This window comes from Lemur catta, chromosome 1 (assembly GCF_020740605.2).
Source record: "Lemur catta isolate mLemCat1 chromosome 1, mLemCat1.pri, whole genome shotgun sequence".
NCBI classification, from domain to species: domain Eukaryota; kingdom Metazoa; phylum Chordata; class Mammalia; order Primates; family Lemuridae; genus Lemur; species Lemur catta.
In genome coordinates this window covers 102,590,033-102,606,946 of record NC_059128.1, presented here as the reverse complement: position 1 = coordinate 102,606,946, position 16,914 = coordinate 102,590,033, and the positions used below count along the sequence as shown (strand labels likewise).

General features: G+C 40.3%; 2 protein-coding genes across 6 annotated transcripts in view; one reads left to right on the top strand and one right to left on the bottom strand.

The window, feature by feature from the left end:
* Positions 1–6,807, top strand: part of NPTN (neuroplastin) — a 66,757-nt gene extending 59,950 nt beyond the window's left edge. For 2 of the 4 annotated variants that reach the window (XM_045531618.1, XM_045531604.1), the window contains exons 6-8: positions 4,110–4,119; positions 5,191–5,265; positions 5,779–6,807. In XM_045531618.1, the coding sequence (XP_045387574.1) occupies positions 4,110–4,119; positions 5,191–5,251 (71 nt within the window). In that variant the 3' untranslated portion in view covers positions 5,252–5,265; positions 5,779–6,807. Of the gene's footprint in view, positions 1–4,097; positions 4,120–5,190; positions 5,266–5,778 lie in introns of all 4 variants that reach the window. The other 2 variants (XM_045531612.1, XM_045531595.1) reach the window with 1 other exon arrangement.
* Positions 6,808–6,906: 99 nt separating this feature from the next.
* REC114 (REC114 meiotic recombination protein) overlaps positions 6,907–16,914 on the bottom strand; it is an 89,017-nt gene continuing 79,009 nt past the window's right edge. For both annotated transcript variants that reach the window (XM_045531631.1, XM_045531640.1), the window contains 3 exons: positions 16,362–16,574; positions 10,831–10,917; positions 6,907–7,071 (listed from right to left, as the gene is read on the bottom strand). In XM_045531631.1, coding sequence (XP_045387587.1) covers positions 6,907–7,071; positions 10,831–10,917; positions 16,362–16,574 — 465 coding nt within the window. The remainder of the gene's footprint in view (positions 7,072–10,830; positions 10,918–16,361; positions 16,575–16,914) is intronic.

Below are 16,914 nucleotides of genomic sequence, written 5' to 3'. Positions count from 1 at the left end.
CCTTTAAAAAAGCCCCATGTCTTTTTATCTACTGTTTATCTACTGGAATATATATACTCAGGCCATTTTGTAAATGAAATCTCACACCTACGTTTCTTTAATCCCCTGTTATGTCTCTTTGAGGATCAGTGCCCAGTAGGTTGTTGTGTAGGTGAATGATCTATATATCGCCTTTTACTTTCAGTGTTTTCAGGAACAAGTGAATCATGGAGCCAAATAAAAGCTTTGTTTTTCACTTTATTCACCATTTGACTGCATTCCCTGAAAATGTTTAATAATTCTCTAAAAAGACTAGGTCAAGCTAGCATCCTCTAGTCTTCCATCCATGTTACAGTTGGCACCTGCTGGGATACACCTTCTGTGTTGGTTCCCTGCCGACTATCCTCTGAGAGCTGCAGGGAGATGGGACATGAACCTGCTTAGTTGCTGGGGCCTTCAGTTCTACGGGGCATTTTTATTGATCTCACAGACATCAAATTAAAACAATGGCTGATTGAAGAAAAGAAGTACTGGCATCAAAAAGCACTTATTTTCATATTGGGATAATTTCTATAAGTAAGTCAAAGGGACTCTTTAAGCTACTGGTGCAGAAAATATTTGAGGGTTTTGTTGTTTTTTTTTTTTTTTTTTGAGACAGAGTCTCGCTGTGTTGCCCGGGCTAGAGTGAGTGCCATGGTGTCAGCCTAGCTCACAGCAACCTCAAACTCCTGGGCTTAAGTGATCCTACTGCCTCAGCCTCCCCAGTAGCTGGGACTACAGGCATGCGCCACCATGCCCGGCTAGTTTTTTCTATATATATATTTTATTTGGCCAGATAATTTCTTTCTATTTTTAGTAGAGATGGGGGTCTCGCTCTTGCTGAGGCTGGTCTCGAACTCCTGACCTCGAGCAATCCACCTGCCTCGGCCTCCCAGAGTGCTAGGATTACAGGCGTGAGCCACCGCGCCCGGCCTGTTTGAGGGTTTTGAGAGCCATTTTTAGTAGCTCTGATATATTCAAGCTCTTAGATACTTTAGAACTAAGAGCTGTACTAATGTTCCAAAACCTATTAGTTTGTCAGAACATTTGATAGCACATAAACCCCTTACAGCAGGCCAGGGATATGGAAAATGAAATATGACTTTTAAAATGACATCAGAAACACACATTCAGTGTCTGTTAACTAGGGGTCATCTGAGTCAGTAACAAGTTACCTTATGGGGAAAATGCAATAGGACCAAAAACAAGGGAAGAAATTGGAAGTAATCATAAATCACTCTTGGGTTTAATGCTAATCTGCGGAGATTAGGCAAAATTTAAGTGGATTTAGAAACCATAAAACCCCATCCTCAGTGAGATGAACACAGTGACAGAGGAGCTTTGACCAGAGAGTCACCTCTGTTATTTTGACTTTAAAGCCGTCTTTTTGGAGGTGAAACTTGCATTAGGCAATCTGTTATTTACTAGACATCACAGAGCACCCCTTCTAGATGATGAGGTGGATATAGATAGAGCGAGGGCTGTAGGGCATATGGTTGGGAAGACGGAACATGCAGCTAAATCTGTGTGTGCAACAGCTCCACCAGAAACTTCACTCTCATAAGGTAGATTCCAGAAGCATCTTGTTTCCATTCTCTCCCCAGTCCTATTCCTCTCATCTAGCCAGTGGCTGTAATACCGAGGTGGAGAGAACAGTCGTTGTTTAAGCTGGCTATCTTTTGGCTTGAGGGTTTGGGGGTATGTTGATATTTGTCGGTTACTATGACTTCTTTTTTTTCCCCCCTCAATTGCATCAAACCCTTAAAACATGGTGGTAAGTGAGCGATATGCATGCTTTTGGAGTTTGTTTAATCTCCGCTTCAGTCTATATGATGCACAGTTCATAATGTTAACACTTTTCTTCAAGTTTACTTCATTCACTTTCACAACTAATTTGGATTTCAGTTTGCTGTTTAATCCTCATTTACTTTGATTTTCGTACCTTTTTTCTGTAGTTCTGTTCTTTCCTCCTCTCCTTACTTCCCTGTTAGGGGTCAAGTTGTTTTTTGTCTGACCTGTAAGGGAGAGTGGTGCTGTAGACAGTGATTCAGTCCAGGAGAGTGGGGGGAGACATGAGGCTCTTTCCTTTGTTCTTTGTCAATGTGAAAGTGGATCTGGGGAGAGAGAGGAAGGGGGGCTCCTGGGATTTGGCCCCCAGCGTGAGACTCCGCTGTTCCCACTCGCAGGCATGGCAGCTACGCCAGAGGCACTGTCGCTAAAACACCTCCATGCAGCCCTTTGCATGTTACCAGCTTGTCGGGCTGGAAAGTGATGTTACTAATCAGACACCAGGGAGTACCCCCACTCCAAAAGGAAAAAAGCCTGTGGTGCGAGGTGCTTGGGTTGGTGCCTACAGTGTCATGCTTTGAAAAGATTAGCCTGGCTATTGCAATTCTCCCTCCCCTGCTTTTTGTTTTAATGTTGGGAGTAGATCGGTGTTATTCTTGATTCAGCTATCTTGCATTAGAATTTTGTATTTTTGGGTGCACAGCCAGAGCACTAAATATATTCTAAGTTTGCTCCTGTGTCTTTTTCTTTAAATCCCCAAAGTGCTTAGTTCCTAGCATGTAGCTGAGCTGGCTTGGCCGAGATGCGGAGCATTAGGATGTTGTGAGGGGAGGATTTAGGCTGGGCTTGTGTGTCTTAGTACCTGGTATGTCTCTGTATCTCTCCACTGCATACACAGCACACAGACGTCCTGGGTGTCCTTCAGTCTCAGTTTGTTCTCTGTACCTGTTTGATAGTGTACTGTTGTTAGTAGTGGACTCCTGTGGACACTGGTGTGTCGCTAGCCTATTGTTTTGGCTGATGAGTCATTGGTTTGTGGTTAGTTCTTTTTTTTTTTGAAATCCTTTTTTGCTCCAGTCACTGTGTGTGCTGGCGGTGGCTTTGCCTCTCCGTTGCCTCAAAGGAACAGGTGGAGCAATGTCTCCCTCTGACAGACATTACTCCCGACGTGTGCTCCTGCAGATGCCTACACTGAGACTGTAATCTCCATAACTGCTTCATGTGCACCAAGCCCCCTTGTGGAATCCTGCTGAGAGTTTTTCTAGAAGCCTTCAGTGAAATCAAACTGTCTGAATCATGTAGTCCACCTGAGTTTTGTGTAATAAAAACTAAGAGCACTTACTTGTTCCCTCCCCTTTGTGGGTCTTAAAAAAAAATTCTATATATGTATATATCTGCTTTAAGGGGACTAAGTTGCCCTTAGTTGAAATAGGAAAGAAAAACTTACTAATCAGAATCATAAAGTATCAACTTAAGAAGGCTTCTAAACTCAGATAATATAAGCTTTTTGATTAAAAAAAAAAAAAAGATATCTCATGGCTCACCTGGGTTTGGGTTCTCGTTTTGGCCAGGGTGCAAGAGTGAGCCTGTCCTTTGTATCTTAAGTCTTTTCTAGAGGGATGTCACCACTATTCAGCTTTCCTTGGTGTGTCATAGAACATCCTCTGGTATGCAGATGCTTGTTGCTGGCATAGCCCAGCATGGCTGACCCAGTATCAGGTTGAACGATTGCGGCTGCCTCTTCCTCAGTCTCATTCTCCAGACTAAAGACTCTCCTAAAGATTAAAAAATAGCAAGGAAAACAGAGTGCCCTTTGGGGAAGTGAGGATGTGTAGCTAAACATACAGAATGTACACATCCATTTACATTGCAGGGTTGAGCCAAAACTGCATGCATTCACCACAAGAAAACAAACAGCAGGATTTTACAACTGAAATGTTGGTTTGTCTTCTCATCTATCTAAGAGTGAACCACTGGAACTTGGGGACAAGATGAGTATAATGATATTGCAGCCTATCTGTCCGCTACAGTTGCAGTTTTTCATGACAAGCATTCAAAGTGTTAACTAAAACCATTGAAACAACATACCTGCCATTAAAACTTGAATCTAGAAATAATAACTCCATGAGTGTTTTGCACCTCCAGATGGAATGGCCTTTAATAAATGCTATGAATAGCCATGTTTGCCACTTGCAGTTTGCTGTCCTATTAATCCTTATACAGAGTCTAATAATTTTCTCCTTTCCTCTCTTATCTCTCATGGATTATTAAAAAACTGAACACCCATGTAGATGATGAACCAGCTGGGCCAATGTAAGTACTTTACTGGACATCGATTCAACAGTTTCTGACTAAATTGTGTTGTATTTGCAGTTTAATCAAATGGAGTAGCTAAGATTATAGTTCTGGAAGACAGTGGAAATGAAGGTTGAAGTGTAGACTTCTTAATCTGGCATGGATTTGACTAAAGACCATTTGATTCCCAGGACAGGCTGCACAGTCTTGTTTTTAGTAGCCATACAAATTAGAACAGCATGCAAAACAAATTTGTTTTTATTTTTGCACATTACATATGCTTAACCTGATAATTCAGGGCAAATGACCAGTATGTCTGAGGCTTCAGGTTTTGTTAATTTCAAGATGGACTTATATAGATAAATCTCTCTTGGATAAGCTGGTATCCAGGGGAGATGGAACTCCAAGTATGGAATCAGTCCAAGATTGGCATAATCTCCTAGAGCTGGGGACTAAGGAGTGAGAGGCAGGTAAACAGCGACCAAATTATTTAAGTGTCAGAGGGCACAGCACTGCCAGTTTATGATTATCTTTTATCAGTTCAGAAGAGACAGTGGTGTTTAGTGGAGAAAAATCCACTCACTCTCACCTTTATAATAATTGGATTGTAGTTTAGAAATCAAAAGGAAAGTTACATGTATGTTGTCTGCTTTGGGAGTCAAAAGGAGGATTAATTGAAGGTATATACAGGTTGAGTTATACCTAATATGAAAATCTGTAATCCAAAAATGCTCTAAAATCCAAAATTTTTTAAAGTGCCAACATGATGCTCAAAGGAAATGCTCATTGAAGCATTTTGGATTTTGGATTTTTGGATTAGAAATGCTGAACTGTAACTATAATGCAAATATTCCAAAATCCAAAAAATCTGTTTTCTGAAACACTTCTGGTCCCAAGCATTTTGTGTAAGGGATACTCAGCCTGTAGGTACTTTACATAAGGAATGTTTTTATGCACTAATATTGTGCGGTAAGATTTCTTACTACACCAGGGATGGCAGTAAGTGAAAGAGTCCCTGTATTTCCATGTGTTATACTTTCAAAAGTTATTACTTAGTTTAACTGATGTAATGCCATTTTTCCTCCAAAGGAAAACCAACTCTACCAACAATCACAAAGATAAAAACTTGCGCCAGAGAAACACAAATTAAGTACTGCTCATAATGTAAGTATGAAATGAATGTGCCTCTGTTGACCTTGTTACAAATTCAGTAGTTGGTGTTATTGTTGTAAGGTCTTTTAGTTCATTTCAGAGCAGCTGATACTGATGGAACAACTTCCGCCCTCCCAGTTTAGTGACTGGAAGCATTTTTCAGCTGTGTTGTTTCACATATTTATATAAATGCCATTTCAGAATATGCATGATGTTTTAAAATAAATACTTTGAGCTACTATTTACTTATAACTTTAAAAACAGGTAGAAATTAAATTGTCACCTTCTTAGGTGGATTATGCCCAGAGCCCTGTTAGTCCTTGCTTCTGAGGGCAAGACAAGAATGGTGGCCAGGCAGCAGCAGGGCCAGAACGCCATCCTGTTAGGCACATGGAGATCGGAATTTCACACCACATCCCTGAGCATGCTGTTTGAACCAAAGCTTTATTTTATGTGGCACTGTGGTAGAGTCCTGAGTGACCGTGCATATTCCCTTTTAATTTCCAAATACATCTTTCTTTACAGATCTTTAGGTTCCTGAAACTGGTGGCAACATGACCTGCTAAATTTTCTGCTTGGACCTCTTTGGTTCTCTCCCCTTTCAAGTGAGCAACACCACGATGACTGTCTAAAGCATGCCTTATTTAGCCTCTCCTGTAAGGGTGACCTAGCCAGGTATATTTTAAACAATGCTTCAATGTAGAAGGTGTAAACTATTTTGGGCTTGATGTGCTGTGAATGTTGCTTTTTTTTTTCCTTTGTTAAAATATTTAAATAGAAGTGAAAAGGTCCTCTGAGGATCAGATCATGCATGCGCCATTTTTTACTTAATGCAGCTGTTAAATTGGCAAAGCTCTAAAATGCACTGCTGCCATCTAGTGATACATTTTTGTAAAGTACAGCAAAACCTACAGATATATACAGTATATAAATATATATATATATATTTATATTTTTGGGGATGGGAGAAATCCAAAATAAAGTAAATGCTCGTTTCATTTTTAAGCTGCTGATATTCATTCCTTATTGTATGTTGTCAGATGAGGAAATGTGTAGTTCTGGTACATAAAGATGAGTAATATAAACTGAAATCTATAATTTTAAGGGCTTAACCTATGACTTTAATATGAAGCTGGAACAGTCCACTGAATGAGTAAAATGAATTGCAGTATATACATGATTGCTTTTTAAGTGATTATTTTTTTCTTTTGTTAAATCGTGTAAATTCTTAAATCCTTTTGCACTGATGTGTTGAACCTTATTCTTGTACATTCAATCAAGGCAAACTTTTATAATTTTCCTTTTGTTTTCAATGACCTTGAAATGTTATGGCATGGTGATATTCTATGCAACTATAGTTACACTTTTTGGTTTGACACTGTATTTTTTCACATTGATTTAATGGTTGATGGTAGATTTTATAACCTAACGGTTCTCATGCGGTGCATAACTGTAGATGCATGTACTTGTGTTTTGTGTAATTGTTGAAGTGCAATGATGTATAAAAAAAAGTGGATTCACCTGTTTTTAAAAATAAAACATTGATAAAAGGTGTTTGGAATAATGCTCTTTATTCTAATATCTTTTTTTAGTTTTAGGAGGAAGAATTTTACAATACTTTGAAGTTCCTGAGTTACATATGTACAGAGAACATTAATTTCTCAACATTGTCAGCTTTTTGAGTTCCTTTTCTACCTCTTCCACAAATGCTGGGAAATTCTGATCCATGAGGCACAAGCGTAGAAAGGGGCCTAACTCTCCTGCGCCCCATGCAGATTGTTCATAGACAAGGGGCAGCTCCTCCGATGCCAGGATAGACTGCAGGGATACCAGAAGAACAGTTTGTTAGAGATTACAGGCGACAGCAATACCCTGAGTAGAACGCAGAAAAACAATGGTTTAAGGTAAGATTAGGACAACACACACTAGAAAATTAGAGTGTTAATTAACTTTACAGGCTTACTGCTATATTTATAACTTTGTATATACATTTCCTGAATATGCATAGAAAGTGAGATAAACTTGTATCCATAAGGAAAGTATTTTAAATGTATTGATGAAATGATCTGCAAAACTGAAATCCTCTTAGTTGAAGAATACTGTGCTGATAACATCCTGTGGATTGACAAGAAACTTATTAACAGATGAACTGCACTAGTTTAGTTCATCTTCCCCACAGCGTAAGTTGTAGAATGGGTGTGAACAGTCCACCATGTGGAAGCTGGGTTTGGAATGTAAGAGAGGTCACAAACTGACTGCCCAAGGGACACAATTAGGTCATACCAACACATCTTTTTTTTGGCCATGTATGAGATTTGACAAATAGGCATGTAACTATCACCACAATCAAAATACAGAGCCATTTCCATCACCTCTCAAAAAATTCTCTGCTCTTGTTGTCAAACACTTAACCCCTGGGAACTACTGATTTTGTATTCCTTATAGTTTTGCCTTTTCCATTATGTCATATAAATTAAATCATAATATATAATACTCTGTTGAAATCTGGCTTCTTTCACTTAGCATAATGTATTTGAGATTAGTCCATGTCATTGAATATATCAGTAGTTCATTCCTTTTTATTCCTAAGTATTCCATTGTTTGGACATTCTCCACTTAAAGGACATTTGGGTTCTGCTTTTTGCAATTATGAATAAAGCTGCTATAAACATAGGTTTTCATTTCACTTGGGTGAATACCTAGGAATGGGTCATATGGCAAGTGTACATTTAACTTTGTAAGAACTGCCAAATGGTCATCCACGGTGGCTGTACCACTTTACATTCCACCAGCAATGCATATGAGAGTTCTGTTCTAGTTGCTCATCCGTCCAGCACTTGGTATCATCAGTTTTTGTTTTTAATTTTAGACATTCTAACAAGTATGCAGGGATAGCTCACTGTGGTTTTAATTTACATTCCCCTAATGACTAATAACGTTGAGCATCTTTTCACATGCTTATCTGCCATCTGTATGTTTTCTTTGGTAACCTGCAGTGTTTTAAAACCAGTTGAATAAGTTGCCAACATTTAAATATTAGGAGAGTTCAAATAAAAGTCTGACTGTGCTTGATAATTTAGAATATCTGGCAACACTGGATCCACTGTCCCACATGATGATGACGGGCTGCAGCTCTGTGTGGTCCGCTTGCTTTGGTGCAGACATCTTATTGACTCTTCACATTAATTCTGTGAGGTAGGTGGTGGTTTTATTCCCTTACTATGGATAGCATGGTTTGGTGTACAAGTGTACAATTGACATTTCTCTAGGAACTATCTGTCATAGAAATTTACTTTTGTAAATTCACATTGGCTCTTCTTGCCAACATGGATTCCTGAAAAAAGAAAAAAAAACAAAACAGAAAAAAAAAAACATACTGGCTCTTCAGACTGCCTAAAGGTATAAAGAAAAAAATGAAAATAACGTGGAGGTGTTTCCACTGGGAGCCATTGTTAATGTTAGTGTATATCCTTCCAAACTTAACTGTGTGTTTATTACAAAAGTGAAATCAGACATCCTGTTTTGTAGCCTTTTTTAAAAAAAAAAAAAGTGAATATCTTTCCATGTCAACAGATAAGGATCTCTCTCTTACTGATTGCATTTTTATCCCATTTATAGTTACACCACACTTTAACCACTCAGTATCCTAAAAAATGAACATTTATGTTTTCAATTTTGTTATTATAAACATTGTGATGAACATACTTACATATTTGTGTAGTTGAAATGGAATTATAAATATAAAATTAAATTTGGTGTATATTGCTAAGATGCCTTCTGAAAAGTTTTACCAACTTATATTCATAGACTGATTTGTCCAAAAGGTTAGAGCAAACACATGACATATCTGAGCTCCAGGCCTCATGCATTTTCTCATTTGTATATGGTTCTTCCATACTGTAAATAAACTCGGCAAAGGTACACTTTTTATAGCAACTCGTATTTCCTAAATAAGGACATCAAATTCTGCCTTGTTTTTCTGTGGGTTTTTGTTTGTTTGTTTGTTTTTGATAATTCTAGTGTCCTCAGCCTCTCAGATTCAATTAACCCCTAAACCTAATACAAATATGGGCATTATGAAGTCTGCCCTGCTGCTGGACAAATAGGCTTTTTAATTTTTTCTGTCATAGTTGCTGAGTTACTAAAAGAAGTAAACATGAATTCTTATTTATTCTTCTTACCTCTTTTTTTTTTTTTTTTTGAGATAGAGTCTCACTCTGTTGCCCCAGCTAGAGTGCCACGGCGTCAGCTAGCTTACAGCAACCTCAAACTCCTGGGTTTAAGCGATCCTTCTGCCTCAGCCTCCTAAGTAGCTGGGACTATAGGCATGTGCCACCATGCCTGGCTAATTTTTTCTATATATTTTTAGTTGTCCGGTTAATTTCTTTCTATTTTTTAGTAGAGACAGGGTCTTGCTCTTGCTCAGGCTGGGCTCGAACTCCTGACCTCGAGCAATCCTCCCACCTCAGCCTCCCAGAGTGCTAAGATTACAGGCGTAAACCACCGTGCCCGGCCTTACCTCTTGAATTCTTTTTTTTTTTTTTTTTGAGACAGAGTCTCACTTTGTTGCCCGGGCTAGAGTGAGTGCCGTGGCATCAGCCTAGCTCACAGCAACCTCAAACTCCTGGGCTTCAGCGATCCTACTGCCTCAGCCTCCCGAGTAGCTGGGACTACAGGCATGAGCCACCATGCCCGGCTAATTTTTTTTGTATATATATTTTTAGTTGGCCAGATAATTTCTTTCTATTTTTTTTGGTAGAGACGGGGTCTCACTCTTGCTCAGGCTGGTCTCGAACTCCTGACCTCGAGCGATCCACCCGCCTCGGCCTCCCAGAGCTAGGATTACAGGCGTGAGCCACCGCGCCCGGCCTTGAATTCTTTATATTATTGTCCATTTATTTTGAGTTAGTGGTAAGGCAGATGGAGAAAACATCCATATTTTCTTTTTTGTGCCACTGTTAGCAGTTTTAATAGATGCATTAAACAATATCCATTTTTGAATATTGATGAACTCCACACAGAATTCTGCAGAAAGCATAGGTAGCTACTGGTGTGAATACCTGCTGCCAAGTGCAGCCGGAAATGCAGTTGAGGGAGACAAAGTCCTCGCAGAGCTCCCAGCAGACTGGACGTCAAGCCACCATGATTTTGAATGAAGAAGTTTTGCAGCAAGAGGAAAGGGGCTGAGATCTTAGCACTGAAAATTTGCCCCTATGGAAACCATCGTAGATCTGACTCCAGATTTATTTTGATACTTGTCTTAAAATAGTTCCCAAATTTCATTTCCAAAGTTAAGTTAAAGTCTTCCATTTATTCTTTTTTGGAAAATGGTGATTAAATTCTCTCAAACATTCAACCACTCTTCCTCTTTTTATTTCCTCAGGAGGGTAGTTCTTGAGTATGTGCCATGCTGTCTAATCTCACAACAGGGGTAGGTGACAATGGCCTGTCTCTATCATTTTTTATAGTAATATCTTAGGTTTCTATTGTAGAACAAGGAAGTGAACAGAGGGATACAAATTCTTAGGGATCATTGTTTTTTGTGACAAGAAGACTGAACACTGAAGTAGGGCCTACCTGAGCTAACTGTGTCACTGAGGTCCTTCCCTCTGGAGTGCCTGTGCCGGCTGTTACACGCGCCTGTTCCTCTGGGTGCTGGTGGGACTAGAATAAAACGATGTGCAGTTAGGAGATTAGCTAAACATAATCATAAATACCACAGGCCAAAGAAGTGGAAACAAACTTCCTGCCTAGCACGTAGCCCTCCAGGTCACCCCTCCTCTGTGTGCCTGATGCACGCACCCCTCCACTCCAGCACTGCCTGAGTCATAGGACGATCACGGTTTTACTTTTTAGGTTCTCACTAGGCTGTGGGTTTGGGAGGGCAGGACCTCCATCTTGTTCTTTGTGGCTCCCATCCTCTATCACCCCGTGTCTAGTATGTAGTCTTTTCAAAGAAAAAATATCAGTAAAAGTGGTAAAAATCGTTGTCAGCATAGGTCTGTCCTGGTTTAAACGGAAGGTTACTTGGTTTACCACAGCAGAAGTACGTAAAGAGTTTACATCTGTGGCTCCTGACCCGTGGCTGGTGTGGCTCGGCGTCTGGCCGGCTGTTAGTGCGTCTCGCGTCAGACGCGGGGGCATCTGTTTCCAGAGGCCCAGCCCGGGGGCCAGGGCAGCAGCCATGGAAGCAGGTGCCGTTGCTGTGGCGGCTGCATGCAGTGGCCAGGCCCAGCTTCTGATGATCATGATTTGTCACCTTCTAAAAGCTGCTATTTAAGTAATATATGTTCTTTTTAGGAATGCAAAACAGGGGAAAGTGCTATAATTTTGAGGCAACTATTTTTAATAAAACTGGGTTTCGTGTTTTTTTTAAATCTCATTTTAGACATTCTGAAGGAATAAGTTCTATGAGTTCCTCTGTAAGTAAAATTCCTAGATATCTGGTTTCAACAACTGTTTGTGCCTACTACATACTAGACATGGGTGATAGAGGATGGGAGCCACAAAGAACAAGATGGAGGTTCTGCCCTCCCAAACCCACAGCCTAGTGAGAACCTAAAAAGTAAAACCGTGATCGTCCTATGACTCAGGCAGTGCTGGAGTGGAGGGGTGTGTGAGTGCATCAGGCGCACAGGAGGGTGAGCTGGAGGGCTGTGTGCTAGGCAGGAAGTGCAGGCATGCCCCAGGGTCCATTCAGGAGAGAGAATCAGGTAGAACATAGGATGCTTTCCAGGCAAATGCAATGAACCAGGTATAGGAGGTCTGGAGACGTGAAGGGCCGTCTCTCTGCTCCTTCCTAGCCACATGTCTGCAGGCCCTGCGATGCTTGGATACCTGTGGCTTCTGCAGCGCTAATCTCCAGACAAGCAGTGGTGTTCCTGCACTAGGTATAAGCTGAGGCTGTAATACAGGGAGAAAGGAGGGCCCCTCAGCGAAGTGTCTGATTGCCAGAAGGCAAAGGTTGCCACATTCTGTCTTCTGTCCTGTAGAGGAGCTGACTGTTGCCAGTCAGTAGGTAGCAGAAAACTAGATCTGGAAGCATCCAAAAAAGGGCGGATAGGAAGGAACAGTAAGGAAGGAAAGAACAACAATAACAACAAAAAACTAGTCAAGAATTTTAAAATCAAAATGAGCAAAAAGGTCAAAGGACTTTATAATCAGGAGCCCTTAGACAAGCCCCATTTCTCTGTTCAGTTTCTTCAGTTTCCTCCTCATCTGTAAAAATAAAAAGTCAGTCTCGTCTACGGCCATACCACCCTGAACACACCCGAACACACCCGATCTCGTCTAAAAAGTCAGACTAGTGCCTAGTGTTTCTGCCAGCTCTGATATTTGATGCTTTCTTAGGATGCGTAACAATTCAGCTCCCACAGTGTTCTTCAAGCTGAGAAAAGTGTTAACCAAAATCATCTGCTACAAACACTAAAAAGTCAAATGTGACTGAAGCACCTGAGGCTAGTGGGCTCTAGGATTGATTAGATGGTCAACCCCTGCACGACATAGACATGGAAGGTTCTGTGTGCACAGCTGAAGCCCCCGGATACTTTCTTCTGGGCTTTTTCTGCTAACAAAAGAGTTCACATAAGAACCGCCATCCTCTTTTCTGTCTTATCCGCCTCCTCTCTGGGGTGGGCTGGGTTGCCTTAGAAGCCCTCAGGTTGAAGCCACCTGGTTAGGCCACAATTAACAAAATTACAAGGCTGAAAAAAAGTAAAAACTAAAATATGAGCCAGGAAATGACTCAAGAACTTGAAATAGAAAGACATGGAATTATCTCTATTTGCAAAGAAGGGAACAACTATTATAGACTAAAGAATATATAGGTATTAGAAAAATGACACACCTGAATATAAAAGGACAGTAAGATGACCAGAACTTGGCCATGCCTTACAACTCTTAAGATGGATTCCAAGAAATGGAACATGGTCCCAAATTTCCACCGTGGCAATTAAAGGCAAACCTGGTAATGTTTTGTCATTAGGAAGACTAGAATGTTCTAGGCAGTGCCTCACTTCACAATGTCTGCACTGGAATTAATCCAGTGGCTTTATCTTGTCTAATGCTCTGCAGCTTTAGACACTTAATCTTGTCATGTCCCCTCTTGGCTCTGGAGTTTCTGATCCTTGCTAATTGACCAGGATGTTAATTTGTTCATTTGCAAGAGAAGGTGCATCTGAACAGGTAATGGTACTGTCAATAATAGTAATGATGAATGTTGTTTAGATTATATTAGCAGGCATTGTACTAGGTGCTTTCTATCCAGCATTTCAATCTCACCAAAATTTTACAGATGAGGTTCATTGGCTTGCACGAGACCACACAGCTACTATGAAATAGAGCCAGGATTCTCACCTAGATCCATTTGAATCCAAAGCCTGTGCTTTTTGCACACTATCATGCTCTCTCATCTACTCAGAACACCAAATTACAGATTAGAAGATTCTAAATATAGAATCAAGAAAAGACATGGAAGTTTCCTAACCACTTCTGAGCTATTTCTACCTAGACATTTGGAGCCAGCCTTCAAAATCAGAGAGCCGGAGCCTTCATCTGCTGCGTAGTTCACAGCTCTCAGCCTGCATGTTACTACATGTTACAACTTCAATTTATCTTGCATTTTTTAATATCTAGATAATTGCCTGATGAGGTTCTAGCCTGATGTGTCTTCACATATTTTAGTTTTCACTTTTCCTCAGCCTTGTAATTTTGTTAACTGTGGCCTAACCAGGTGTTTCTCAACCTGAGGGCTTCTAAGGGACCCCACTGGGATCTTGCACTCTGTGGGTTGGGGCTCCTGGACGGTCATCAGAATCTAATGGTCAGTGAAACCTATGAAAAAATCCCCTTAAAGGGCAAAGAATCATAAGCAGTAAAGTAACTTAAACTGTTCCATCCCATTTGTTGGGAGGGGACTCTCAGAATAAAGCAGGAGTTGATGAGGCACATAGTTTGGGACTAGATCCCGGGTTTGTGAGACGAGCAGCTTCAGCATTAAGGCATCTTCACAAAAGGCAGATGAAGGGAATGAACTCTACAACACCAAAATCTATTTGGCAAACCGAACACATTCAAGAGGCAATCATGCAGTGCCCTCTTAAAAGAAAAAGACTTTGTACTAAATAAGGTAAATTGGTGTTCACCTTGGATAAATTATGAATGACAAAAAACTTAGTGATAAAACAGCAAAAATGGATTGTCTTGGTAAAGGGAAACTAACAGGATGAGGTAAAGGAAAAGCCAGATTTGGAAACTCATTTCCCAAATTAGAAAATAAAAACTCAGCTTGAAACAAATTTTATCCCAAGAGCACAGGTAGGTGCTTATTCTAACAATATTTAGGACTATACCAAAGAAATGCTAGAACACCTATATCTGGGAGGTTTCAGACTTTTGATCTCAAGACCCCTTTACACTATTACAAATTATTGAGGCCCTTAAAGAACTTTTGTTTGAGTTACATCTATCTGATACTTGTATTAGAAATTAACACAGAATTTTAAGACATTAATTAATTAAACAAGTCATTATGCTAGTATTTTCCAAAATGACGTGTAATGATTTTTGCAAATATCTTTAGCTTAATAGAAGACAGCTGGACTCTCATAGCTGCCTCTGCATTCAGTTTGCTGTAATATGTTGCTTTGGTACGTGAAGAGGCTGGGCATGGTGGCTCACACCAATAATCCAAGCACTTTGGGAGGCTGATGTGGGAGGATCACTTGAGGCCAGTTCGAGACCAGCCTGAGTAAGAGTGAGACCCCCATTTCTACAAAAAAATAGAAAAATTAGCTGGGCATGGTGGTGCCTGTCTGTAGTTACCCAGCAACTCAGGAGGCTGAGGCAGAAAGATTGCTAGAGTTCAGGAGTTTGAGGTTGCAGTGAACTATGATCACGCCATTGCACTCTAGCCAGGGCAACACAGTAAGACCTTGTTTCAAAAATGAAAGAAAGTACATGAAGGAAATTTGGCTTCATGCAGATAGATATGTAGATGGAAAAGGAAGGAGTATTTTAAATTTTCCTTTTCAGACAGTTGTGGATATTCCTGAATATGACACCAAAACTAAACAAGTGATAGTTGCTTGAAGGTTAGTTGTGATACAGAATCTGAAACCATAGCAGTGAACATGTTATACTGTTATATTGCAATCCGTTAGTCTGTCTTGCACTTTGAATAACTCTTTTATCCATGTATGATTCTGCAGCACCACGCATGGGTCTTTTGGAGACTACTGATTCATTGAACTATACATATCTTTCAAATATTGACACATTTTGTCATGTAATTTATGAAAAAATAATTATTACATTCATTAATAGCACCTTCAGAAAAGTCTTCTGGGTCAGGAAGGTGTGAAGCTCATGTGGCAGATGGAAGTTTTCCAAGACTGTAATTTTCACTTGAAAGTTAAATTTTATCATTATCAATAAATACTATCAGTTGTTTTCTTGAAGTGATAGGCTCACTTCATTCATTTTTGAGAAAATGTCTGCCAAATACCCAAATCTGAATGACCATAATCCATTGTTCTTTTGAGTAATAATGGTGTTTCATGAAAAAAGAGGCTAGTTCAACTCACAACACAAACATCACACAGGTGCTTTCCTTTGAGACAGCCATCGTACTGCATAATGCAGGGTCATTTTATTTTCACTGCAAGTGACTGACGAACACAATGACTACTAGGATAATTTGGTGCCACTGCTTGATTTGTACTGAGAGACAGCAGCTTTACTCATGATACTTTTTGTCCCATCAATACAGATGTCAACACAGTGAAAAGGGCAAATAATGTCTTTAAATATTATGAAAATAATTTCGACCTTGTTGGCTCCCTGGAAAGGATCTCAGGAAGGGGTCCATGGACCACACTTGGAGAATCACTGTTCTGTGGTGACACCTGGAATGCAGCTGGGACTCTCTTCCTAATCTCTAGGATTATAAGTAGCTATAGTGAATATCAATCTCGATTTTAAGAAGTCACTCAACATTAGGTATCTTTTAAAACTACAAACCCAATGGACTTGACAAATCCCATTGTGGTTTTGGCCCCCACAGTGCATTACCTCGTCAGGTTTCTTGCATAGCCAACACATCAGCCTACTTGGTGCTGTGATGGGACGCTCTTGGCAGGGTCCTGCCCTTGGCTTTCACTTACCCGTAGTGGGCCAGCACTGGGCCGAAGCTCCTGGATGATTCCATCAGGCACCTGAACGGTCACGTACTGGGCCAGGTTTTGCACACAACTGCAGCAGTGTTCCAGCGCCTGCTCCTTTGACTCTCCACTAAACTGTACTCGAAACATGCGACTCTTGTCCTGTTTAACAAGTCAAAAGTTATCCTGAGAGAACCTCGACATACCACTTTACTTTTACTGTGGGGTCTTCTAGCAAGTGGTTCCCTTTTCTTGGAGGGGGGAAGAGGTGTGGCTAAGGGAGCACTCACCCTTGCTTGTTGGTGCAGGTATAGAAAAGTCAGAAATTCATTTTCTTCTCCCTTTTGGGAGCTGTTCCTCATACTAAAATTCATTTCCCTCAGGGAACTGACATCAAGAATGGAAAACCCCATGTCATAAAGACAAGGAGGGTAACTATACTGGATTGTAGAAGATCAGTGTTTTATCATGCTTTGGAATAAAGATTTCATAGTTTCTAATT